The sequence below is a fragment of the Crassostrea angulata genome, chromosome 3 (genome assembly GCF_025612915.1).
Source record: "Crassostrea angulata isolate pt1a10 chromosome 3, ASM2561291v2, whole genome shotgun sequence".
In the NCBI taxonomy this organism is placed as follows: domain Eukaryota; kingdom Metazoa; phylum Mollusca; class Bivalvia; order Ostreida; family Ostreidae; genus Magallana; species Magallana angulata.
In genome coordinates this window covers 7,320,351-7,347,538 of record NC_069113.1, presented here as the reverse complement: position 1 = coordinate 7,347,538, position 27,188 = coordinate 7,320,351, and the positions used below count along the sequence as shown (strand labels likewise).

The 27,188-nt window shown below is 35.3% G+C and overlaps 2 protein-coding genes across 2 annotated transcripts in view; one reads left to right on the top strand and one right to left on the bottom strand.

Annotated features, from left to right (window-relative positions):
* Positions 1 to 2,006: 2,006 nt before the first annotated feature.
* LOC128176504 (polypeptide N-acetylgalactosaminyltransferase 1-like) overlaps positions 2,007 to 27,188 on the top strand; it is a 28,027-nt gene continuing 2,845 nt past the window's right edge. Inside the window, exons 1-11 of the mRNA XM_052842899.1 lie at positions 2,007 to 2,249; positions 9,086 to 9,819; positions 14,269 to 14,435; positions 15,110 to 15,287; positions 16,283 to 16,483; positions 16,794 to 16,911; positions 17,261 to 17,449; positions 18,353 to 18,487; positions 19,124 to 19,228; positions 19,533 to 19,667; positions 20,188 to 20,304. Of these exons, the coding sequence (XP_052698859.1) occupies positions 9,371 to 9,819; positions 14,269 to 14,435; positions 15,110 to 15,287; positions 16,283 to 16,483; positions 16,794 to 16,911; positions 17,261 to 17,449; positions 18,353 to 18,487; positions 19,124 to 19,228; positions 19,533 to 19,667; positions 20,188 to 20,304 (1,794 nt within the window). The 5' untranslated portion in view covers positions 2,007 to 2,249; positions 9,086 to 9,370. The remainder of the gene's footprint in view (positions 2,250 to 9,085; positions 9,820 to 14,268; positions 14,436 to 15,109; positions 15,288 to 16,282; positions 16,484 to 16,793; positions 16,912 to 17,260; positions 17,450 to 18,352; positions 18,488 to 19,123; positions 19,229 to 19,532; positions 19,668 to 20,187; positions 20,305 to 27,188) is intronic.
* On the bottom strand, positions 24,084 to 26,184 carry LOC128176503 (heme-binding protein 2-like). The gene is made up of 5 exons (XM_052842898.1): positions 26,027 to 26,184; positions 25,484 to 25,624; positions 25,192 to 25,327; positions 24,781 to 24,961; positions 24,084 to 24,364 (listed from the first exon to the last, which is right to left on the bottom strand). Exons 2-5 carry the CDS (start codon positions 25,622 to 25,624, stop codon positions 24,193 to 24,195), a joined length of 630 nt encoding a protein of 209 aa, XP_052698858.1. The 5' UTR covers positions 26,027 to 26,184; the 3' UTR covers positions 24,084 to 24,192.

Below are 27,188 nucleotides of genomic sequence, written 5' to 3'. Positions count from 1 at the left end.
TCGCAGAAATGTTACTTTCATAAATATTCAGCTGACGGGTTTTTTCTTCAATGTTAAATAGGAAAACTAGTTTCTTTAAAAATTTAAAAGTGTATATCGAAAATTAGATGTCTTCACACAGTCTAGCAATTGAAACTGGAAAGTACAAGAACTACCCACAGAGGCCAGAGGAACGTTTTTTGTGTAAAGCCTACTGTTGAAGACGAATTCCATTTTATCTTTATGTGTCCAGTATATATTGAATAACTGAATATAACATTGCTCTGCAATATTGAATATGCATATTGAATTCCCTATTACAAAGTATATCTATGAGAAACCATCGGTGTTCAAACTGATGCAATCGTTAAATATTAAAAAAAATTTCCTTCTGTCATATTTCTTATTTATGTATGTACTAGGATCATTGTAAAACACCCACTTGTGAATTGTATAATGTTAATCGATAATCTACAAAGCTTTGAAAAAGAAAATAAAGATTGAGAGATTTTAATGAACTTTAAACATTGATCAATAGTTTATTTTTAACATCAAAAAGCTGTTTTAACTTTCTGTTAAAATAAAATGTTTGGTTTTGTCGAGTAATAAAATTACCCTACAACTTTATAGCTATTCAAATAATGAAACAATCTCTCATGTCATTACGCTTACAAAGAAATATTTACAATTTTCGCAAGTTAATTTTACGTGTTTATCTCGTTAAAAAAATTCTTAATTCTTGTGTTGTTATGTATTATAAAAAAATATCGGGGCTTTTGGCATAGCACATTAACTAAGAAAGATAACTCTAAATGGAGGTACTACCAGGGACTTTTTCTTGCATCAAATGCAAATAACACTGTGGGGGGGGGGGGGGGGCATGTCGATATACATCAGAGAGAGAGAGAGAGAGAGAGAGAGAGAGAGAGAGAGAGAGAGAGAGAGAGAGAGAGAGAAGGGGGGATCAGTTGCCTTATAATCATGCAGCAATACAGACGGCATGTTACGATGGCGTCGCATAAGTTGTGCCCTCAACGTATGATTAATTGAGATAAAATGTTAAAATAATTTGTCGTCAACATTGGTTTCACTGATGCGTAAGTTTTGTTATATAAAAAAAAACACCCAATGCGGATGCAAATACACAATTGGATAAGTGTTAGGGTAGACGAAACGGTCGACTCAGATTTCCTGGCTTGAATAAAAACATCGTTGTTAATATTTGAATCACACACACACCCTTTTTTCGGTGCTTTGTTTTGAAGATGTGTATTGCACGAAATCAATTCCTAAGGACAGACCTGGCAATGAGTTTTTATGTGTATAGTTTATTTTTCACGTATCCATGTTGCGATCAAATTGAATGTAGGACAACGAAAAACCAAGACGAGAGGGGGGGGGGGGGGGAGGGGGCAAGCATATACACAAATGGTAAAATTTGTTCAAATGTAGAGGAACTAAAGATAGTTGTTAACAAACGAACAAATAAATAAACAGAGGGAATAGAGAAGAATATATACAGAGGTAATACAAGGGACACATACACAGGGAATAGAGCTCTAGATGTTAACAGACGGACAAATAGATAGAGAGAATATAATTTTGTTACCAGACGGACATATACTAGTAATAACCGACGGACAAATATACAAAGGGAATACAGAATGATACACAGACTTACAGCGAAAGTGTGCTAACATACGGACAATGAGACATACAAGGTTAGCACAAACATCCATAAGTCAAATACAGCTAAAGAGATGTTGCCGGACAGGTAGAAGCACACACGTAGATGAGGGGGTAAAGGGGACCAACGTCGTCATCAGAAACTGAGAGTTTGGGTGGTTTATTGTCTCAGCTGTCCTTCAGATTTAACGGCCATGAATTAATATATACTAAGACTGCATTTCATTAGCGGTTGTGTGGACCATTCGACACAAGGCGGGCTATCTGCACAGGTGAGATAACATTCTGCAGACTTGCAATACACTGAAATTCCAATGTCTGGGCTCGACCGTGCCGAACGCAGTGTAATTGTTCGACGCTAGTGTATTCTGACACATCAATAATCTGCTGGAATAAATCGATGGAACTGTGCCTTGCATAGCCATGGCTGCACAGTGCGTTTTGAGATTACCCCTGAGATAACATGCACTTGGCTCTATTTTTAAACCGAGAGGGTTTTCATGATTGCGAGCATCCTTTTTTATCAGAAAGGTAAACAATGGAGGACATAGACGAATCCTAGCAGGCAGGTGTTAAAAAGACAGGTACGTAAATGGAAGATCCCTGACTCTGAAGTCGTATAACACAACTGGTTATCGGCCATTTATCTATAGCGTATTTATCAGAATTTTATGATTGATTTCCCAGAGCAGATTAAATGTAACATAGAAGCGGGGCTACTGCAACATTCCGAATTACGGTCTTACTTTAGTTCATGTCGTCTGCTATTGGTAACGCGTGCTCTATTTGTTTTTCACTTGCATTTGATGCCTTATCTTAAGCGTCGTTGCATATTCAATTTGTACATTAACAGTCTGTAATAGTCTGCAATGATATCCATGTAATAATGATACTGAAGTGGAGGGGGAGGGGTGTGTTGATTCCAAGCGCAGTGACCAGTTTAAAATGATGTGCACGTGACGAAACAACAACATAATTATATGATTCATTCGTAGATTTCTCTAAATTAAGAGAATATGTGAATGTTTTGTGGCTTTAAGTATATTTTATTAATTTTTCTTGTCGTTGGGGAATGTTTCATCGTTAGTACGCCCTACTACGTAATCAGTTATATTCCGAGCCCGAAATGCTGGGACATAAAAAGGCAATTAAGTCGCAATTCTTCTCCCTGTGACTTTGATTACTCTGTGTCAACGTGGCACTGATCTTGGAGTTTATACATATAATTCTATTTTTATTGTACATGTGTTTACAGACAGTGCTTACAAATGACCCTAAGTGACCTGATTGTAAAGTCAATTTGTAGATAGGTAATAGGTAGCTGTATGCTGGATGATAAATGAGGGCCCTGGTATAAATGAACACACGTAGTTAGGTGGTGTGTAGCGGGGTGATGGTGCGGAGTGAGAATTGTGACAGGTGCGATGCCCGTCCCCTTACCGTATATGGAGAATTGATAGCTACTCTCGCTTATTTTATCTATTCAGAGACTGTTTACTACGATAAGGTGTATGAGATATTTCCAGTTCACAGGTAACGTTTTCTTATAAACCGTATATCATATACGCATATGGATATATTTTTTTTTTTGGTAATGCAAATTAAAATGTAGTTTCGAAATTTTCTCATGTACGTTTTCTACGTTTAAAAATACTATGCCACCAAAAGCTGTTTTTTGATTTATAATGAGTGATTTGTATTTCGGGGAATTCACGGTATATTACTTTGACATTTTGTACACATTGACAAGCTGATTTAATGAGGTCATTTACATCAAAACTTAAAAACAACTCGTAGTGAATACATTTTTGTTAAAAACAATATAACACGTGCGGTTAACTTACTAGTGACGAGAGAGAATTTACGATTCTTCAATATTTACTGGTGGCGAGAGTGAACATACGAATTTGGAATGCCTTCTTACATTTCACCAATGACATCTACTTTTATTTTTAGTGATATATTATTAAATCATATTTTTAATCTAGTAATATTTACAATGCTATAGTATATCTTTAGCGAACACGCCGCGATAACTCGTGTGAAGACTTCGAGATAACGCGGGGAGATAAAATAAAAGATCAGTAGAGCTACTGTGTGTATAGAAACTCAACCCGCCATAGAGGATGTAGGTATTATTTTTATTGACAGGGGTCGATATTTCTTTTTAAAAAAATCCACAAATCTGTCAAAACTGCATGTCACATGTATAATGCGTAATAGGGCGACATTTAACTTGCCGACACCCCCCCCCCCTTCTTATACTCCTACATTGCTTAGTCTTACTCTGTATAGATTATAGCTTTGTTACGTGTTAATTAATATATGGAGAAATATTGCCATCGTCGTAATATATTGTTCTGGTGAATTAATTAAATTTGTTTACCTGTAGGGTCTTATGATCACGTGTTCTAAATACACAGTAACACACAAACACACACACACACACACACAAAACTATATGAAGAGATATGAAAGTTAACTGAAAGATTTTTTGATATACATTTGCAATACAAAATATGTTTCCGTGGAATCGAAATAGAATATTTTAAATTTGATATGTATTTTCCCCCGCATTTAAATTGGTCATGAAGCTCAATTGGCTGTTATTTTTCACAAATGCCACGTCATTGTATGTATACGAAAGTTTCTGTATATAAGCTTTAGATGGAATCGTGTCGTGTCGTGTCGTGTCGTTTCCATATATCGTTATATAGTCCCATGTAAATAATTGATGTTTGTTGTAAATGGGACGTGTAGTTGCATGGAGGGAGGGAGGGGGGTTCAGGAATTAGTTTCAATATATAAGATATCAAACATTTTGGATTTGAAAGACAAACGAAAGTTGTCCTGTATGCAAATTAATAAAGAGTTACAAATTGTACGTTAACGAATGCAACCACGTCATGAATTTAAAACAAGAGAAGTTGTGTCCAACGCCTTTACTCAGACTTAAAATGACAAAATTGTAAAAGGCTGACAGTTCATTTTATGGCTGTGAATTTTTTAATTGTTAAAACAAAAATAAAGCGAAACAATATCGCTCATGTACAAACAAGTACATAATTTGACAGACAAAGGTTCATTGCGTGGACCCTGAGGTCCACGCAGAAATTATATAAGTGAGGTTAAACCGGATGCTATGGGGAAAATTCAGCCTGCGCATGAGCTAGCCTGGTTCCTGTGCGTAATGGGTAGCTCAGGGAACCAGGCTAGCACACGTTTATCTGAATCGGGATCGGGATTCCCTGCCATATGTGTGCATAAGTTCAAAGGCGCTGTAATTGTAATGTTGTCGGTAAACAGTACAGAAACAAAGTATTCCTTTTGAAGAAATGATTGGCATGTGATATGAACTATCAGTATTATGAAATAAGTTAATGTTATGCCGAAACTACAACATGCATCAAATAGCATAATTTGCAATGTTTCGTTGTTTTCCGAATACACATGTTACTTAACTTTACTTTTATAGTAGGCGAGGCTAGAGTACTTCCCGATTAAATTTTTTTAAGCATTTAGGTATGATTGAATAATTATGTCACTGTATAAAAGTTTAAATCTCAAGAAAAATGCATCAAAATATGAAATTTTTAATTTACACAAAGCTGTCACTGCATAGTTAACAAAGTAGTGCGAATCATTATAGCATTGAATGATTTATTTTTGACGTCGTCGTGTCAATAACTGCCGTCAGGTGAGCAGACAAATTGAATAACGCGCGTTAGCGCGTTATGATAATTTGTCTGCTCACCTGACGGCAGTTATTGACACGACGACGTCAAAAATAAATCATTTAATGCTTATATTTACATTCCCTTACTGAAGAAATCAATTGATTACTTAAATAAATCGATATAAAGTTCAGATCACTGAGGGAGTAAATTAGTAACAGCAAGAACAGCTGTTTTGTAAAACCGGTTTAAACTGATTGTCACAGAGACTGTTGAGATGAGATCGACGAGCATGAAAATATAATCCATGAAAAATAACCATTGAAATGTTGCTTTTAACAATAAAGTCAACTGTTTTGTTGAATAATTATAAAACATGGTGTTTTGACAACATTTATGAAATACATTTTTAACCAATAACATAGAAATCACTGTTTGAGAACTACTTATGTAAATTACTTGTAAATTCATACGCAGTGAATAGATGTTGCATTTAGAGGCATTTAAACATCACGGAATTTAATGGAAAAACAGAGTAGAATGTAAATATATAATAATGTGTGCGCTATACTCTGTCCCGAGTTTTTGCTTCCACCACTTTTTGCATGATATTTCAATAATAGTAAATACCTTTGTGCTCAAACTACGTTCATCCACTAATATAAAAAATGTCCAGATTATCTGTATTGAAACGCCCCCTCTACCGATTCAGGTTTCAATACACATCCCGAAATTGAAAGTCTACGGAGATTTTGCATTGCAACAGCCATTAATAAGCCCGGATGATAACGTTAAAAAATTGCGCGATGTATTCCGAGTGTATTCCGAATGGAGAAAAGATGTAAACATTCCCCATTATAAATCTCCGTAAGGAATCTGTTTTCGTTCCTGTGAATTTTTCTGAGTGGAAAGGGATAATTGTTCAGTGAAGATATCTTGGATAAATTCCCTTTTAACGATTTTAACTGTATTTCTTTCACAGGTATGTGTAATTTTATTAAAAATCATCAAAAAGCGATGGAAGCAATAACTTAGGACAGACTATAATAGAATTCACCAAATGCCTGATATATGCAAACTTCATTCATAGATAGAATAGATCATAATTATTTTAGAAGTATGAATCCTTTAAATTCTGAGATAAAAAGTCAGAGCTATACATACATGACTGTATACGTAATTTAGTGGTTAAAAGCAGAGGGCTAAAGTCGGTGGAATCTAATAATCTTAAGGCTTTCACGTTTTCGTAGGAAACACATGCAAATGGTCCACGTATTGTAGTCCTTTTTTAAAGGACAGCAACTTGTTCTAAAATTGAAGGGACAAACTATGTCTGACTTAAAATTCTAACAACTTCTAGGCCACACCAATATATTTATTTCTTTACGTTTTTAACTTCGTTTATTTCCGTTAGCATTCGTATTATCTGGTTTTCTTCAATACTGGTTATTTCATGCACGAGCGCTTTCGCTCTCAGTATAAATAGATTTCCCGGGGAGTATTCGATTAATGCGACGTTCGTTACAAAGAAGTATAGGTTGTCTTTGGTTTTCCCTACCCGCCCTGACCCAAATATATTTTTTGAGATTAACTAATATTTTGTGTTGCCATTTATTTGTATGTCGTATGTATATTAAAAATGCGATTTGTAACGAACGCACCAATCCTAAAAATCTGTTTTTGTTTTTCAACAAATTAGTCAAGAAAATATTTATTTTCGGAGGAGTGAAACGAGGGAGAAAAATAAGATTTCTTATTCGTCGGACATTCAGTGGAAAAGGGCACGAGCGGTCAAGCAATTAAATAATAAAACTATTATTCATAGGAACCAAAATTTATAGGCGGTATATAAAATAAATTTGAGCGGACAATTACATTTCCTCTACTTGTTTCTGATTTATAAATTATAACCATTTAAAATGCGAAAAATAGAACGGAAATAGAATAGAAAACAGCACAGAATTTCCTGGATGCGGGAAATTAATAATAATATTATTATTATAATTTTATAAGCGGGGTCCGACGAACAAGAAATTATTTTGGTGTGGCCCTAAGACAAATTTAACATGTATATTTTACATGTCCTAAATATTAAACAAAAATCTATTCAGAAGATTTGGGCGCAAAATGTGGTAGGGTATTTAAAAAGAGGGAGATTACAAACTTTGTTACTGATTACATAATTATTTCATTAAATTTTGTGTGAATTAATTATATTCGCAGTTTTTATTTTTTTAACAATATGACATTACGTTTTCCTGAACAGTTTATCTACAGAACAAGAGAGAGAGAGAGAGAGAGAGAGAGAGAGAGAATGAGAGAGAGAGAGAGAGAGAGAGAGAGAGAGAGAATAAAGGGGTTTATATGTTGATTAGATAAAAGATCCGGCACAGAACGATACTTTACCTTGTAATGCGGAAGTGACTAATCAGGGTTGGAAATTCACCAAAAATAGCAGCCAGCCACAGGGCTGGCTACTTTAAAAAGTTACCAGCCCTGCCCAAAATCTGCCAGTCCTAATAAAAATGTTCATTATTATGAATGAACTATACATAAAGCTTAATATTTACATCTGTAACACAGGCCCCTCGAAATCTTTAACTATCTAAACATAACCCAAAGAATGCTTATTATTAAGTTTAACATGCTTAAAAAATTAACTATTCATCTACATGTATATAATTATAAACCCTCTTTTAGAAGCCAGCTAACAATGTGATAATCATGAACTTTCTAAACAATTTCAAAGATTGACAATAATATGATATCAAATATTGAAAGGGATTAAGTTAAAACAACTGTAAATAAATGTGATAAAAATTTATTTATTCGGTCAGATGCACTCCATTTAACTGCTAATTGTGTTTTGGTCTCACAACACTATTTTTCTGTAGGTTCAAAATATGGTCAAAGCAAAATAATTCCAGATTTCTCCTTTGTTTTGAGGGGTTTTCCGCCAGTGACAGGGCTCTATTGTCAATGAGATAAAAACGGTTAAAACGCATAATTTTTCCACTTTTGTAAAAATACGAGGTAACTTGATTTTCTTATGCCAATGACTTGCACATGTGATGAAAATGCTTGTACTTGATTTTCAACCACATGAGTAACTTCGATGTCTCCGAGTAAACTCTTGTGTCTTTGTGTTTATTTGCTACTAAATCGTTTATGAATTATTGTTTTAAAAGTTGTAAAGGGAGATTTCGCCAGAAGATTGTTTAAAATCAACTACCCACATCTAAATATGCGTAATTTTGGTAAGAATATATCGTAAAAAATAATAGTGGTGTACAACCTATCCACCCTCGACATTGTTTACAATAGAGCTTCCCATGTGTTTCATTATATAGATACAATAGATTATACAACTTGTAGAGCTTACCTAATTCTCAACGAAATCTAACAACCGACATTGTCTGTACTTTTTGTGAATGAGGTAAATAAACTTGAAAATAGAAATTGTCGGTTTTAAACTAGGAACTGGCTATTAAAATTAGCCCGACCGCCGGGCTGTCTTTTGAAGTTTCGCCCCCGCCCGCCTAAGAAACAGACCGCCCCGGGCGGTCGGGCGGGCTCTTATTTCCAACCCTGGACTAATTAGATGTTTTTGCTAGCACTTGACTTGGGGTTTTTGTTGCTTATGTTTACACCTTTTAAGTTTATTTTCATACGTGCATATTCTATGTCCGCATATTTGCACATTGTTACATGTAGCAACTGTTTTAATAGAATAATACTTTTTACAGGCATAGTAAGATCCGTGTGAAACATCCTCAGGAAATAGCTTGTTTCCACTTTCCCGGGTACTTGTAGTGGCGTTTCACAGTTCAGTGATCCCTTTCTTTCTCTCCCGAGAATTTTAAGGCTGACCTACCAGCTGGAGGACATTTAATTATGAAGTCGTACACAGTCATCTTGATATTTGTATGAACTCGAGAATAGTTGACAGAGAAAGACTTGGCGGAATGTCTGGTAGAGCCAGTGTAACTGGTCCGACAACGAAGTTTCCCTGACATCCCTGTACAAGGACTATGCGCCTCACGTACCGTTATATAGCCGCGTGTGTAGTAGTTGTGCTTCTGATATGTACATACCAAGTGTACATTTTCTCCCATGGGGACTCCTTCCTTAATCGCCTCAGCAGGGGCAGGCATCGGAACGATGTAGTGGCATTTATGAGACCGGGTTCGATTTTGGGTAACAGCACAGTGAAGGACAAAGGCACCCACACTAAGGGGGTACAAGTGACAATTACAGCGGACGAATACAGGAAAGACCCGAATCTCCGGACGGGGAATCCGCTAATCGATGAATATGGGGAAAACGATCTCACGAAGACAGGTGAAATGGGGAGAGGGGTTACATTTGTGGGGAAAGAGAAAGCAGAGGCAACCAAAAAATTACAGGTATATAACATTAATGTGATGGCCAGTGACCTGATTCCCCTCAACAGACTGGTACCAGATTCCAGGCCCCCAGAGTAAGTGTCTTTCCTTTATTTACTCATCGACAGCATGCAATGTTTACAAGTCGTTCATGCAATTGGGTTATTTGACAGAAGTTTAAAGTTTCACACAACATTACAACATTGTGTAGAGTTAGAACCATTTAAATAAGACTTTGGACTTTCGGTTTGACGTAACCATCCATTTCTTGCATCGAAACAGGTTAAATTGACACTGGTGTCGAGTGTAGAATTGAAGTTTTTGTAAGTCGGGGGGGGGGGGGGAGACAGACTCATCTAAAAAAAATCTTGACAAGCCCCCCCCCCCCCCCAAAAAAAAATTCTAATCTAGGGGGTGAGGGGACATATACCTTTAAGTTCAATTTAGCTGCTAGTTTCCTAATTTCCACTTCGATTTTTACATCTACGTGGAGGGGGGGGGGGGCAACTTCATGATAACTCGATTAAGAAATATGTTTGCCGCAAGAAAAAAAAGTGGAGTACGGTGGGGGCTGCCCCCCCCCCCCCCCCGCCCCCGATGCTACGTGCCTGAATTGGGTAGTCTTAGCTCAAAAGCCAAATCTTGTTGATTTCAAAGAGCCGTGGCTGAGTGACCATCTAAGATGTTTGATATAGGGAAGCACGCTCATTTCAATAACGGATGTCCTGCAGTTAAATTATAAGTTCCTAATATTCAACATCTTTTCAGTTCAAAATTACTAAATTTACACTGTCGTATTTCGTGTATTAAACCTGTAAAAAATATATTTTGTTTAAGTTTGATGTTAGTTGAACCATTATTGTGGATTCCGTTTTTGTTTTAATAATGAACTTAGTACAAAGTAATAAATGTTTAAGTTGGAGTGTTCGGTTAATTATTACTATGAATGCAATAAATATAACAGTATGAAACCCCTTTTCCACATTTATTTTGCATCAGCCCATATCAGCCTTTTTGCATTCTATTTTTTACAGACTGATACATTATGTAATTCTTTCTGCAATGATCGCTACCTTCATAACCCTTATGAATCATCAAAGAAAGCATTTTATTGTATATATTTACATCTTTCTTTTAACAAATTAATAAATTTATTGTAAACAGTTAGTAAAATTCACTAAATTACTGTTAAAGCACATCAGTACGTAAGCTAAAAGAAACAGTCAAATCGTCTCTTATGGGAATTTGAGTCTGACATCATGATTATTTCGTGCAGTCCCTGATTTTTCTTAGGCCTAAGAAAAATCAGGGACTGCACGAAATAATGTAGGTTTCGACCAATGGATAAACGTGGGCGTGTAGATTTCAGTCTGGTTGTTTCTATAGATTTATGATTTAACTATATAAGTTTCCGCAAGAAATAGAGGGAATCATATTCGGTAGATGTAAATATATTAAGATGAAATATTATTTACGGGTAAAGTTTATGTACATCATCTAGTACGTTAGCTAAAGAAACAACCATTTCAACCAATCGATAAACGGGGCGTGTTTATTTCAGTCCTGTCAGTTTCTATAGAGCTATGGATTAACAATAAGTTTCCATGGGAAAACGTGAGGGAGTCGTACTCGGTAGATGTAAATATTGTACTCTAAACACATATTTTCGCTTTAACATCTCCATTTCTCAAATAACATTTGATAACAAATGCAATATGAATACGTATTATTCTCTTTTGAGAAGTGGACAGACATAGCCTGCATTGTGCGCCGTTGATGTAGGCTATGTTTGTCCACTTCTCAAAGGAGAATAGTCTACGTAGCTATCACACAGTAATCCTTAATACGTTTAACTTTTACACTTCTATTTTATTTCTCTTCTTAAATACTGAAAGATAGATCTAAAATGAGATGACATTTCTTGCTTTTAGAATAATTAAAACAATGCAACCTTACATGATTAAAACTGAATAATTGATTTATGCACCATTTTTGCACCTGACGCCAACATGTGTATTTCTTTTTTGCTCAGCATTTTACAACACACATTGCACCTGTGACTGTCGTGCCATTTCAAATAAAGTAAATAATTTTACATCAATTCAAAATATTGACGCAGGACTCTTTCTTAATTGGTATTGTATATCCACGCAGCCACGCGAACAAACTGGTAGTGGAGGACCCTTGTACAGTGTGTCCAGTCCAGAAAGGGTTTGGGACGGTTGTAATGAAAGAAAACACCAGGGAATTCGAAGAGCTGACTCAATGAACATTATCATACTCTAATGTTAAAAGATGAAATCTGATTGGTTTAGAAGCAGTTGAAAATCCGTTCTATTACTCTGTTGTTTGGGACGGTAACAGTTGAAATTGACACCAAAACCATGTTTCAATATTGCTATTAATATTTTAAGGTAACTTTAAGAACAATTATGTTTGCTGCGAGAAAAAAAGGGGGGCTGGACCCTCTCTGATGCTATATGCCTAATGGTGAGGTTTAAGTTTGCAAAAAAGTGCCCCCCCCCCCCGCCCCTCAGTATTCTCCTAAATCTAAAAAGCAAAATATCAATGTACTTCTCCAAAAAAAATAAGGTTTTAAAATGTTGTATATGGATGGCCTCTAGAAGAATTAATTTTATCATTGGATCATATCTGGATGACATAATTTTGGCGAGGTTAATTAATTGTTAACTAACAAAACACAGTATCCGTCACTCGGTTTTCCACCAAACTAAATCAGTTGCCCGACAAAAGATAAAAGTTCTACTCTAGTAATCGTATCAAAACAGTCTAGAGTTTAGTCTAGAAATTCGTCATGCGATTATGCAAAATCAGTTTTCAACAACAACAAAATGTGCTCTGTTATTGAGAAAATTTCTTGTTAACATAATTACTTATATATATACCGTTTATACAATTTTTAAAAAGTGGTTTGTTATTTATATTTTACTTTGTAAAATTATAAAGAAAGAGATTAAAAAATGAAGTAAAAAATCCGACCGAGTTGGCACCTGCACAATATGGACTATTGTACACTGAATTTTATATCCAGTCTTCCAAGTTATGACTTCATATTGCCATTATCAAGACCAGACGTACATATGTAATCTTATTTCCATATATTTTTTTTAATTTCTCCGTAATGTAAAGATTTCCACTACGTTACCCCCAAAATAGCCTGGTAATGTACCCTGAATTCTTTTGGCATGATCAGGTTTAGATGCAAATAAATAAGGAATAATTTTTCATGGAAATTATTCTAAATTGATAAACGGCTTATGTATCCTTATTTCCCATTTGTTCGTCTATTGTGTCATCTGCAATTTTGTACGCTTTCATTCATCTTTGGATTTGGGGATACATTGAGTGTTAAATCTCAAGGCGCATAGAGCATTAAATTTCATTTCAATGCAGACCCAAAGTACATATTACATTACAATGAATCACAATGAAAACTTGGTTTAATTATGATTTCTGTATATGGAATTAAAGTACAACAAATACCCCTGGAGAAAAGCAAGTTTTGTTTTACAAACACACTGCTTAAGTCTATAAACAATATTTACACAGTGAAAATTATTGTTATATTTTCATAAATTTTAATTTATATTTTTAACAAAAAAAAGATGCAGTAGAAATTTGTGTAAAAAAATGATATCTTATTTTTAACATATTAACTGAAAATAAGGGGCTCGGCATCACAGCGGGACTTTTGAATTATTGAAGGAACTGTAGAAAGATCTTGTAGATCTACATTTCGAACAAGATTAATCAAACAAACAAGCAAACGTCCTTTTTGTACAAACGATTTTTAATTTTACAACCGTTTAATTTTCTATAAACGAAATTAATATGGCTCTTACGCATAGTCGTAACACTTAATTCACCAACAATCAATCAGTTATTTGTTTGAGACACGTGTGGGCACGTGCTATATTTTTCTCAAGGTGTCCTTTTTCACTCACTGTCGATTTTATGAGCACAAAATCAACATGCACCAGGGATCAATTCACAAATGAAGCAATTTAATCCTATTATAATTAAGGTGAACAGCTTGGCCTGGCCTTTGGTGAAAGCTAAACAACAAGCAGATAGATCACAAAGTCAATAAAGCTATATCCCCTCTTGAACTTAAAAATTGAACACGTGGACCAGTACTAACTAGCTGAGGGTCTGCGGTAGCTACAGTAATGCAGCCACCCCTCCCTCTTGTGGAAACATCTGATAGAAAATATCGAAGAGGGCTAAATTATTGCAGTATTAGGCCTCCATGTCTTACCGTGATGTACCTTATAGATTTTAAAACCTGTTTCACAAATCGATACAATTTACTTTTAGATAAAGTGTATTTAATTCATCTTAACACTACACTTTCAGTCAAATTTATGTAATTATGATATGCAACATTTCGTTATTGCCATTCAATTTTATCGTTGATGGGCATGAAAAGATGTAACCATGTGAAAACTTATTGGCTTCTAGATAAGAAAAAATATGTTGCATGCAACTGTGGCATCTTATAAAGCACATTCTTTTTTTGACAGGTGTAAGACTCGAACCTACGAGCATGACCTCCCTACCACTAGCATCATCATTCCGTACTTCGACGAATGGCCGTCCGTTCTTATCCGATCTCTCTACAGCATCGTCAACCGAACACCTCGCCATTTATTACAAGAAATCATCCTCATTGATGACGCCAGCACCATGTGTTAGTAGTATTATAGATTTTTTTTCTCCTTTTAAGTACATGTATACTTTAAGGAGGCTGGGTGGTCAAAAAGTTAGCCATAAGTTGTATCTTAGATTTTTAGATATGATTTTTAAAACTACATGTATAAATTATTACATGTATTAAGTAAGCAAAAATTCCATATACATTTTAGCTTTAAAATTTTAAGATTTCCTCTATCTTTATACAGGGTTCTTCGTATAAAGGATATCTATATGCTCTAAAAATGAGCACGACCGTCCAGCCCCCATCAAGTGTTTACAAAACACTTAATTCATTCCAACCTTTGAGGAAACCTGCCGACTAGGTGCATCCTATCTCAGTCTGCTATTTACACATTAAGTTGTGGACGATATAAGGGACTGCACTAACGACCTGATATAAATCATTCATTACGATGATAACTGTTACCTAGCCTTTGTCTGCTCTGTACGGTTTTTGTATGACCTGCCGGATCACACTGATCCTGGTGCCATAACAAATAATCCCGTGGAACAGATTGTGACCTTCGTAAGGACAGTGACCATCCTTTGTCCTTTGTCCACGTCTACAATTCTGTTAGACTCTCATGATCAAACGCCCCTCCCCCCTTCCCACCCCCTAAAAGAAAAGTTTGTCATTTGCAATACAGCTTTATTATTTTATCATTGCAGTAGAAATTAAGAAACCCTTAGAAGAATACGTTGCTAGACATTTTCCAAAGGGTCTCATCCGGGTTCTTCGCAACACTGAGCGCAAAGGCCTGATAGCGGCCCGTCTCCAGGGCTGGCGAGTTGCCAAAGGTCAGGTGGTGTCCTTCTTCGATAGCCACATGGAGGTCAATGACAACTGGTCAGTATTCTGGTACAGAAGCCTGCGTATTGAAATTATATTATTGTAGTAGTTATTAATGTAAACGGTGGACTTCAGGCAACTTGGCCATAGAAATACGTTTATTTATTTGCTAAAAAACATGTAAATGTGTGGTAAATATATTGTGCAACCGGACAATAAGAAATCATAAGACATCATGCATGCATTACATATATTTGGGTCATGTAGGGGTCTTAAAAACATGAATTTATATGTACTGGTAATTCATAGAGTTCACTAACGAATTTGTGCTGCTGATGCTTTTTACATCATCATACATGAAGTGGTTGGTTCTTATTGCTTAAATGTTCTTATTACATATTATAAGTTTATTTGAAAAACATTTTTGAATATTCATTTCTTAAAAGACTTAAACTCGACAACAGAATATTTAGAAACTGCTTTTAGATTTAAAAAAAAAAGTTTTCTTTGTATTTTCCTTATTTTTTATCGGATTTAGGTAAAAGAAAATGTTCTCGGTAAACGGTGAATGATATTATCGATCAACATTTATCTATTTAGTTCAAGGAAGTGATATATCGCCTAAAGGGAAGTAATCCACAGTAAGCTGGCCTCGGTATCCGATTGTACATAGTTTTTTGGTTGAATATGCCAGCTAGGTTTTTGTTCCAATAAACCACTGTTTGAACTGTCCTTGAGACACATATAGAAATAGCCCGGTAGTGGAGATCGTAACTTCTTTGTGGTTTTCCTGTCGTTGTATAAACCACAAGAAAGTAAATACTGGGTATTAAGCGTGCATTAACCCTTAAAATATCCTCCTTCAGTGTCACCCCCCCCCCCCCGGAAATATTTCCATGTTGTATAAAACACGTGCTTCTTGTATATAATCCGTTCTTGATTTGTACCCCACAATGTATATTAATTAATAAAAACGTAGCACGACTATTGTCAGAGGGAGAGAATGTATACCTTTATACTATCTTTAATGCATTTACTATATACAAATGTAGGTTGCAGCCATTGCTTACTGAGATCAAGAAAGACCGTAGAACCGTTGCCATGGGAGTGCTTGATTACGTCAACGCCGAAACACTGGAGTACCGCTTCAACGACGGCTATATGACGCGATATGGATTCGACTGGCGAATGGTCTTCTTTGAGACCTTCTTCCGGCAGGACCAAATAGGAAAGACAGAGGCTGATACAAGACCGTAGGTAGCCATGAGTGTGTTTACCTTCAGAGTTACGTGTCCCGCGGGTGTCAATATGACGTCAAATAGATAATCAAACGTTAACGTACAAACGTTAAATGTAAAGCTGTAGTTCTGTTGCACCCGGTCTGACAAAATGCGGATTGACGACCTATTTGCAGATCTTCCGATTTTTCAGACCAGGAGCTACACACCTGCAGCATGGTCATGTAATATATAGTCAAAACTTTTGTGGAATATAACTTTTGATATTTTTAAGCTATTTTGGGTATTAGTAAAATCCCAGGTAAAACATGAATCTACTTTGTAGGGGGACTGTGATGGTTGGAGCCGCTTATGCCATCGAAAGTAAATACTTTGAAGAGATTGGTACATATGATGAAGGCATGACAGTGTGGGGAGGGGAAAATCTGGAGATGGCGTGGAGGGTATGTCTGCAAAACAAAGGGTTGGCATATATTTCATGTGTGATTTTATTCACGCAATGGAAATCAAATGCTTGTAGTAAGTTGGAAGGTTAAGAGGACTGAATGATTGAGGCTAATTTAGACAATATTGACCTGCTATAGACGAAGGGCAATTGATAGAAAAATGTTCAAATATTAAAGCCAAAATATTTAGATTTTTTCTTCACTTAATAATAGTGCATTTCCTAAAATATCTCTGATAGTTTATGCAGATTTGGGGGTTAATTTCTTGACCATTTCGCATCATTAAGGCCAGATCTCTCTGTCATAGTCTTTTAATTTTAGAAAATAAATAAGCAATTTTTTACAGGTATGGATGTGTGGAGGTAGATTAGTTCACCTGCCCTGCTCACATCTAGGTCACATTCCTCGCTCACAGCCTTATTCGTTCCCCGGGGGTAGAAGGCGGGTGGAGGTCTATAACTACAAGAGGGCGGTGGAGGTGTGGGTGGATCCCGAATACAGACAGTTCATCTACGACCATTTCGAGGAAATGAAGGTTAGTGACTTCACCATAAGATCAGCTTCTTATAGCGGTATAGGTAAATGTATGTAACTGCTATACTTTTATAAACGATATGCCACTCCGCCGGGTTTAATACATGGCTGTTGAGATTACCGCGATGAATTGACCACGATGTTAATTTACAAACCGCGGGGTAAACACTATACCGGATACACGTGGACTGTACTGTAACACTATCTATACCACATGTATCTATAATGACTGATACAAACTTAGTCAGTCTGACCTAAGGGTTGCGATATAGAGAGTGATTAGGTAATAAACTGTAAGATAGCTACGCTAACATCAAATATGATCAGCAGAATTTAATGGATTGTGAGATTGTCGATTAGATTTATGGTGCAAAACAGAGCAATAATTACCTGAGGCTTTTCGGTAGATACAATGATTAGAAGTTTATTATTCTTATAAGAAAAACTTAATGTCGATAAATCGACCATTCCCTATTTTTATCGATATATGATAAACAGAAATGAAAGATTTAAGATATATCTCTAAAAAATTAAGTATCTAATGAAATAGAGGGAACATATGTTTTTGCGTCCAAATTAAATATAACAAAATGACAATAAATCGACCAAACCCTATTTTCATGGATATATGATAAACAGAAATTAAAAAATTTGAGATACATCTCAAACAAATCAAATATCTATTGAAGTAGATGGAACAGATTTATTGTGTCATTTAAAGATAACAAAATGACATTCATTAGCGGGACAATTTGTTCTTAGTGAATTCTAACAGAGTTTGCTTTAATTGTTTGACATATCAATAATAATTGAGGAGGTTTAATGTTTTAAAAAGAATATATTTTGCAGCGTACGTTTATCTTAACTGCCTAAACTTCAAAGATGATTTTGTTTTAATTTTCAGGATTTGAGTGCGGGGGATCTGAGTGCCCGACTCCAGTTAAAAAACAACCTCCAATGTAAGAACTTCACCTGGTTTATTGACAACGTCTGGCCGGAACTGTTTATCTACAACAGGGACGTGAAAGCCTGGGGATCGGTAAGACCTACCAAACATCACCTAGACTAATTCATTAACCCATTAGTTAACTCATTAATTAATCAATCAAACCGTCAATTAACCTATCAATTAACAACTAAGGTGTCATCCCTGATGTCCCAGCGAAAGGTATATAAAACATATAAACACCTATTACAACTTGAAGAGTTCGATTGGACAATATTTCTGATCGTGATAAAAACAATATGAGAACTTATTAATTCTTATTCGGAAAGGTTTCTGGTAAAGAATTGTTGACGTTGTGTTTTCAGCGTCATTTCTTATTCTTTTCCCAATTTCAAATCATCCTTCTTGGACCAATTTCAAACTAGCTTGTCAATATTTATTCCGGAGTAATGGACTTTTAAGACGCAGATGAACTTTGTAATTAAAAATTTTATATTTTAAAGATGGAACTTTTGACAACAAATATCTGAACACCCTCTGGCGCTACCTCAAGTAAATGTATTGCACTATATTGTATTGTCTGCAGCATATTTGCTTTAGTGATGAGGCTTCTCTGACGCTTATGATTGTCGGGTATTAGCGTCAAATGTGTTTCGGATCAGCTGTTAATACATGTATGTTATAACAATTTTTATAATAAAATAACTCTTGTAATTTTTGTTATTTCAGCTACAAAACATGCACGACCCGCGTTGCCTAGACAACCACCAGTATCTGTTTCAGGCTCCGGAACGACTGTTCTTTGAAGCGTGTCATTTTAAGTTGGCCACACAGGTTAGTGACCTCATTCATGCTCCAATTCCCATGGAATGGTTCTGTGCAATGAGATTGTTAAATTGTCTTTTGTACGTAAATGTTAAACAGAATTTATTCTTTTGGAAAATTATATGAATTAAATTAGTTGCTTTTTGTTCATGTTAATGTTGTTTTTGTTAATGTTAATTTTATAAACTGGGGAAATTGTGTCAAGAAAGTTAATCATCATTAGTTATTGTTTGTAACCAGAATTATTTCATAAATTTATGCATTTTAAATATTGGAAAATTTTCTGAATAAAGCGAACCTCCATCTTTAATAGGGATTTTCGTTGACCAATGACAACCTGTTGCGGACCTCCCTGCAGTGTGTGGTGCTGAAGGAGAATAAGGAGGGATCCCGCCCGATGTTGGAGGACTGTATCATAGGCCCCAGGGACAAGTGGACGCATGTCAAGGTCAGAGAGCATTAAATCACCTTATCATATTTCATGTTAAATACCGAAATCTGATTGGTGTAGACGCAGTTGAAAATCCGTTCTATTACATACTTGGCAACGGGTAACACAACGTACTTTTAAAATGCGTGTAAATTATGCGCATACGATTCGCTGTAGAATTCACGCCATTCCTAAAGAAGTCAGTTAATTTTCATTCAGCCTTTTTTAGAAGTGTAACATTCATGTATCGTGAGAATGAGTTGATCGTGTACGCACCAGTGTTCTTTCTTGTTCATGCATAGACAGTGTTGATCGTGAATTACATAATACAGGCACAGTTAACCTACAATAACTAACAATAAGAAACTATATTTTTGTATAAAAAATTGCTTAAACATGCGTTGGAAGGCAGGTTTAGAAAGTTCATACGCGGACATACTCTCTATTCAACTTTATAATTGGATATATGACCAGGACCCACATAATCTATAGAATATTCAGTACAAGTAAACACACTGCATATGTTTGCGTTTTGTAGAATGGGTACATAAAGCACGAGCGGACGGGTTTGTGTCTGGATGTTGATCCGGCAGGAGTGGTAGCGATGACGTGTACACCCGGATCCAAATCACAACAGTGGAAGTTCACCCGCTACGTCTGACAAAAAATAGTGCACCTAGGGATTTTATAATTGATAAGGTTTTATTCTATTTGTGAGCAGCAGTGTTGTGTATCCGGTTCATTGAGTTGATAGGATTAGTGTAAATGTTGGAGAAATGAACGTTTATCTGGTTCGTGTCTTATCAAAGCTTTCTTTCTGGTAAAGCGTCAAAAGGACACATATGATTGATAACTTGTACTTAGTTCAACTGTAGATGTAGCGTGTGATGGGTACATATGACTAGCCATGTTTTGTCGCATAATCACTTTAAGTAACTTGAACTTGTTTGCTCATTTTATGTTTTTGGGTGGTCGTATATATGTGTCACAGTGTGTGATGTCCGTATGTCTGTATGTATGCCCTGGTGATGTCATTTGATTCTGATTTGGGACAAAATGATATTCTTTTAATAGACGTTTATTGAATGTTTTAATATCAAAGTTTAAATCGATTCTTAATACTTTCGACATAATTAATGCTACATGTACTTTTAGTTGTGGAGCATTTTTTCCAAAGATTTGCATTTTATGTTTACAATATGATAATCATACATGTCTGAAGCTATTAAATTTGTTTTATTGTTTTATTTTAATGCGGTTCAAATATGTACATGTATAGTCATTCTTATTGATGATTCTTTGAAAGGTGCCATGTTGTATTTTTGTGAGAATATTAATTGTTACGATAACATTAAAGCGCCATGTTATAGAATATAGGGTGGCTTGATTGTTGATAAAAATTAAATCTACAAACCTTCTTATGTCCTCGTTTTTGCTTGTCTTTTATAATTTTGAAACTTAAATACATATTGAAAGTGTAGTTATTAAAATTTGAAAACGTTTACTGTCCAGTACTTTAAAGGACCCTTATCATTTTGACATCTTCGCTAGCCAAGGGTTTCCAAAAATGGGGAGCAGAGTGGACCGAAAACGTTTGGCTAGCGAAGATGCATTTTGATAACGTTCTCAAATCAGACTGATTTTGAAAATTAAAGGCAGATTCTGGTTAAAAATAATTTTCAGTTATTTGTGATTCTTTTATTTACATAATTATAACAACGTTCATGATATATTATTTATTTTTTTTTTGATCCAAGGGTACCCAATGAGGTAATCTTAAAAACTTGGAGAAAAGGTCATTTTCAAAATTTTTATTTTCTTCTTTTAACATCACGTTGGTTTATTACAAATATAAGAATCATCAGGTTTGAATAGTGAACTAGATTTACTTAAAACAGCTATCCTGTTGGTTTTTCATAATCTTGATTCTTAATTTTGGAAACTTGGCAACTACGGAATGTAAAAATTCCCCTGCCAAAAGGTGCCTTGGTGCAGTGTATTTAAGGTGAGTGATACACGTGTGTAAGGTACGGTAATATATACTAGTAGTTACGACGCCTCATACCGGTATTAAAAATTCATCTACATGTATATTTCTGGTCATTATTTTTTAGTACCGCAGGATCTTCCATCTACACTGAAACGTATCCTTATATTTTGAAAATGGGCAAATGCATATCCAATTGATACGAAAAAGAGTTATACATGTAGTCTGTCCCAAGTTATTGCTTCCATCCCTTTTTGATGACCTTTGATAAAAATACACATACCTGTGAAAAAAGTACAGCTGATATCAATGAAATGGAAAATATTCAAGATATGTTCATTGACAAATCATCCCTTTTCACTCATAAAAGTTTACAGGAACGAAAACAAATTTCTTACGGAGATTTATAATAGGAAATGTTTACACCTTTTTTCCATTCGGAAGTTCTCGGGACACCTCGCGCAAATTTTAAACGTTATCATCCGGGCTTATTAATGGCTGATGCAATGCCCGTAGACTTTCTATTTTTGGATGTGTATTGAAACCTGAAGCGGTAGAGGGGGCGTTTCAAAACAGATAATCTGGACATTTTTTTTGTTGAGCACAAAGGTATTTGATTAATTATTATCGAAATATCAAGCGAAAAGTGGTGGAAGCAAAAACTGGGGACAGAGTTTTGTACTTAACGCACCCAATAAATTAAATAATTTAAAAGCTTTGGTTTTAACATATTTTATTGTATATATAATATACAAAGGGTTCGAACACAAGTTCTTGCAACTTTGTATTGTAATTGTTCATTTGTTATTTTTGTTCACACAAGTGTAGTTTTTAAACTAGAAGTGTCGCAATGCCACGAATGCCCCCGCCAGCGTTCAAAATTTCAAATGCCAAATTTAAAATATAACAACTGCAAAATAAGATATAAATCCCTGAAAATTACTCATTTCCCTTTAAGTTCAAGAGGCATAACTCTATCAAAAATCATCGGATAGGAACCAACTGTACTTTCTAATAAATTATTCTTTTAGAAACATCAACTTTACATATGCATCACTTCAAAAGGTTAGAGAGCGGAAACTAAGAATTTCCTAATTTTTTTAAATTCGAACGTGATTTAGGCTGCGAACAACAGGTCCTGTTCAAGTTCGTAGCAGCTAGCCTAGCCGCTAGGTCGTAGGTCTATTGAACGACCCGCTAGGTTTGTCGCTAGGTCTCAGCTTTGAAGTTGGAAATATTCAACTAAAGACTAATTACATCGACATAATTTGTTAATTTCAAGCGGAAATATGCATGTCAAAATTCATTATAACTTAATGGATGAACAAAATATCACGAAGTATATACATTTCAAGTTTGTTACAAAGTGGTAACTAAGGTGGCCATCTTGAATTTGATGGTAAGCATAAACTATTTAGGCCAAGAATATCTACGTAGCAGCTTAATTAGCTAATCGTTTAACTACGTAGCCATACGTAGCAGCTACGATCTTTAACGCCGCCCCAGTATTATCTTATAAATAGCCTACATATGAAATATCAGCTTTATATACACAACCTTCGAAAGTTAGAGGGCGGAAACAGAATTTTTCAATTTTTTTTTAAAGTTCAAAAGGCACAACTCTGGCAAAATCATCATATGAATTCCTTGTACACATTCATATATCAAAATATGTGCAACGGTTTTTAGGATAATGATCGGAAAGTGAACCTGTATTACATCCATGTATCAAAGAGTTGAATGTGTGAAACGGTTGGTGAGATATGATCGAAAGTGAATCATGACGGAATGACAGAAGGACGGATTGACGGAACGGGTAACAAGAAAAATGCATTGAAATTATTTTCCTTGGTATTGAACATGGATTTAAGACTTACACGAAGCTATCACTGCTCAGTATTAAAGTTGTGCAAGGTGTGATGTGTGCATGCGCAGATAGTGAAATTTGCAGGATGCCTCATGTACGAACACAACTGTGATCGACCGAAGCCGACCCCCAAAACTCGGATAGAAACACACTACAGGATGCTGTAAACATATACAGTGGGATGTGTAACTTTATTGTATTTAGTGTTTTTGACGTGAAACATTCTTTTTATTTTAGCGCATATGATTTTTTACAAAAAAGGGTAAACTTTCAAAAAAGTAGGTAAATTTGATTTTATACATTTCTGAATATTGAAATACATGTATGTTTGCATGGCATTTGGCAATGAACTTGATTTAGCGGAAGCTGTTTTCCACCAAGTTTGAAGATTGAATAGAATACTCAATGATTTATAAGTTTCATTTTAATCAACATCCTTCATTCTACCAAACACATTCGTAACATCTCTCGACCTTTTCCGTTTTGTAAGTCGGCTTGACGGAAAAGGCCGAGCAATTTTTCGATTATACGAAACAAATGAATGCTTACCAAGAGTAACTTTACCAGAAAAAAACCAACATTCCGATTTATAAAACAAAATTTATGTCAATAAAAATGTAAAAAAAAAAAAATGAAAAATTGAACATAACAACTGTTGAAGTTTCACGGGTAAACACATAACGTCACGCTCATAGCGCTTTGAGCCAGACCTCGTTATGGCGGTCCGAGACCTTGTAAGGACTGTCGTAGCCGGCGAAGAAGTAATAGGCGTTCTCATACCGAGCACTGTCACCGATCTGGTCAGCCAGCGTCTGCAGCTCGTTCATGTAATCCTCCGCCGTCGGTTTCCCCCCAAACGATCTGTAAGATTTACTAAAATACCATACTGAGACTGAATTGTCAAAATAGTTCAAATAAAGTTCAAATTATCTGATTCAAGAAGGAAAACAACGTACTATGCTGAAATAGGGTTTTTCAAAGAGTTAGTTGTTTCCTGATTACCCCAAAGTTAGTTCTCTACTACTCTGAGAAAATATACAGTATCTTTTTCCTTTTTAAATTTTTTTTTTTCGCTGACGTTATTTAATTTTTTACCATTATCTTAATCTTAAATATACCATGTACACACATAAATGTACATTTATTCTCGTACAGAACTACTGGTTAGATTCAACATGAGGTGAATCCATGGTATAAAAATATTTTTACCATGTGCACGTACATGTATAATAATATTAAACAACAATTGCAGCTGGAACCGCCTTGTTACAACTCACCTGACAAAAACTTTCATTGTTGGCACCTCCCTCAGGTAAACACGTGGGTCAGTGGGGGTGGGAGTGTTTGATTGGAGGGAGAAAGGAATCATAAAATGGGTCATAAACGTGCTCTCACAGGCAGGTCCTGGACCGTGGATTACCTCCCTTAGTACTGGTGCCGTCATCGGGATCTTTGAGTCTGTAAAATAGTTTTGGTTTCTGAAAATAGTTCTGGTGAGGTTATACCCGAGTAAGTTCATATAATGGAAAGAGAGGGGAGAGAAAAAGAAAATATAAAATTATCAAGATGTTTGAGGGACGGAGGAGAAAGATCTTGCAAATATTTTGTCTATGAATGAACAAGTGTAGTTCATGCATTCACTAGTAGATGAAGTATGAAAATACACGTAGTAACCGATAATTACTTACGTATGGAATTATTTCCAGATATGTAATAGAAAAGTTTGTCGAACATCTCTTTATCATCATCGTCGGTAAATATCATGGCTGTTAGGTTTGTCATCACCCACTTGGATGATTCGTACTGTCGGAGTTCATACCCTTCCTTCGATAAAATACGAAATTAAAAATACACGTTTTGGCTGATCAAACAATAAAAAATGTAAATTCCAAAAAAAAACAACAACAATAAAATGAATGTGATACGATAGGACGGAAAAATTAAGCACTAGTTGTGTGAAATATATACACATTTATTTACTTTGTAAGTCTGCAGGACGGAAAATCTTGGACAGTCGAGATTGTTGCAGAAACCTGGTAGATGTGCATGTGCGTGAGATTCGTGAGCAACGAATCCTAGGGCCAGGGTAAAAAGACAGGAAGTCAAAGCAAGGTAAAACATCTGGAAATAAATATTTATTGCATATGTTATTTTTACTATTCTTCTCAAAAAACAAAGTACAGTAATCCCCCTCCCGCCCCGTCCTTTTTTTATTTGCTTTTGCATATTTTTGGAATAGTATCTAAAAACTAAAGACCCTTTTTCTTTAAAACAATACAAAACAAATATGTCTTATCAAAAATCATAGTGCACAATTTTTTTCCGCTTCTCTTTTTCTTAATTTTTGTTTTATTTCTGCAAGATTTTGAAACACTATCGATTTCCATATGATTTTTTTAAAAAATATATAAATTGCTTATCAATTTTTTCTTCTTAAAATTGATTTTTTCTAAATCTATGTTAATAAATATATCTACATGTATTCATTTATCATTAAAATATATTATCGTTTCTAACACATACCTTAATATTCTTTTTCTACAGATTTTGTTCACGTGAGTTGGTTGATGTATTTTTCTCCTCTGAGTGACTGGCGACCGATTTCAATATTTAAATGAAAAAAATCAAATTATATAAACTAGATCACGTTTGTACCCACATGGGTATATTTACCCCAAGAACAGATAAGGGATTTCAAATGCATTTGTTGTATCATTATCTGCTGTATAAAAGGCCCCCTTATCAAGTTTGTCCGGCTAAAGACGTCAAAAAGAAGGCTATCAGTTTGCAAATAAGTGTCGGCTGATGTCCTTGCTTGTTTGGAATGGGGGGGGGGGGGGGGGGGGGTATTGTTCACAACATAACTCTGCTTATTACAACCATACCAATTTAGCTAAATTAATGTTTATAAAGAACCGATGATAAGTTTTCCTCTATAACAAATTGCTATGGAGTAGAGTAAACTTTTGAATAATTCTAAAACGAGTCTGCATAGATCATACAATTTCTAGATATTCAATTTTTATCATAAAAATAGAAAAGTCTGTTTAAAAATTGATCAATGTAGACACCACAGATTTAAATTAAATTGTGTCTTTTTGTTAGATAAGAGGTGTATTAGGATTTTTGTATGATACATGTGTATACTATAGTATATATGTATTCAGAGGCTTTGAATACCGGATATTTATTGCATACATATAAATATAGTGTATATTATATTTTACTCCCTTTTTTCATCACGATCCTTTTCTTTCAAATGACAAGTGATTTGTTTGTAAGCGTGGCATGTCGTATTTTTATTTACTATATCACCTTCAGCAGTGATGTCCACCGTACTCATCTGCAGTAAATCGATTCCAGAAAAAGGAAAAGCAAACGGACCCTTTTTTTTTGTAAATGCATAAAAATTGCGCTAGCAGTCACATATGTTACGCAGGTACATTGCACTGTATGCATCCTGATGCATTCTGAAACTTACGCAATCTAAGATAAGGTAAAAGGTCGTTCTTTAAGACCGTCCCCACGTGTTGAGAACGGTGGTGGTAGTTATCAAACAACCATGCCCCGCCTATATAAATACGGAGGAATCACTACGAACGACCAACGTTTGACGGATAACTTCACCTCGACCAGTAAGGTAAGGCGGGCACTCAGTAGAGATTTTTAAAATCATGAAAACTGA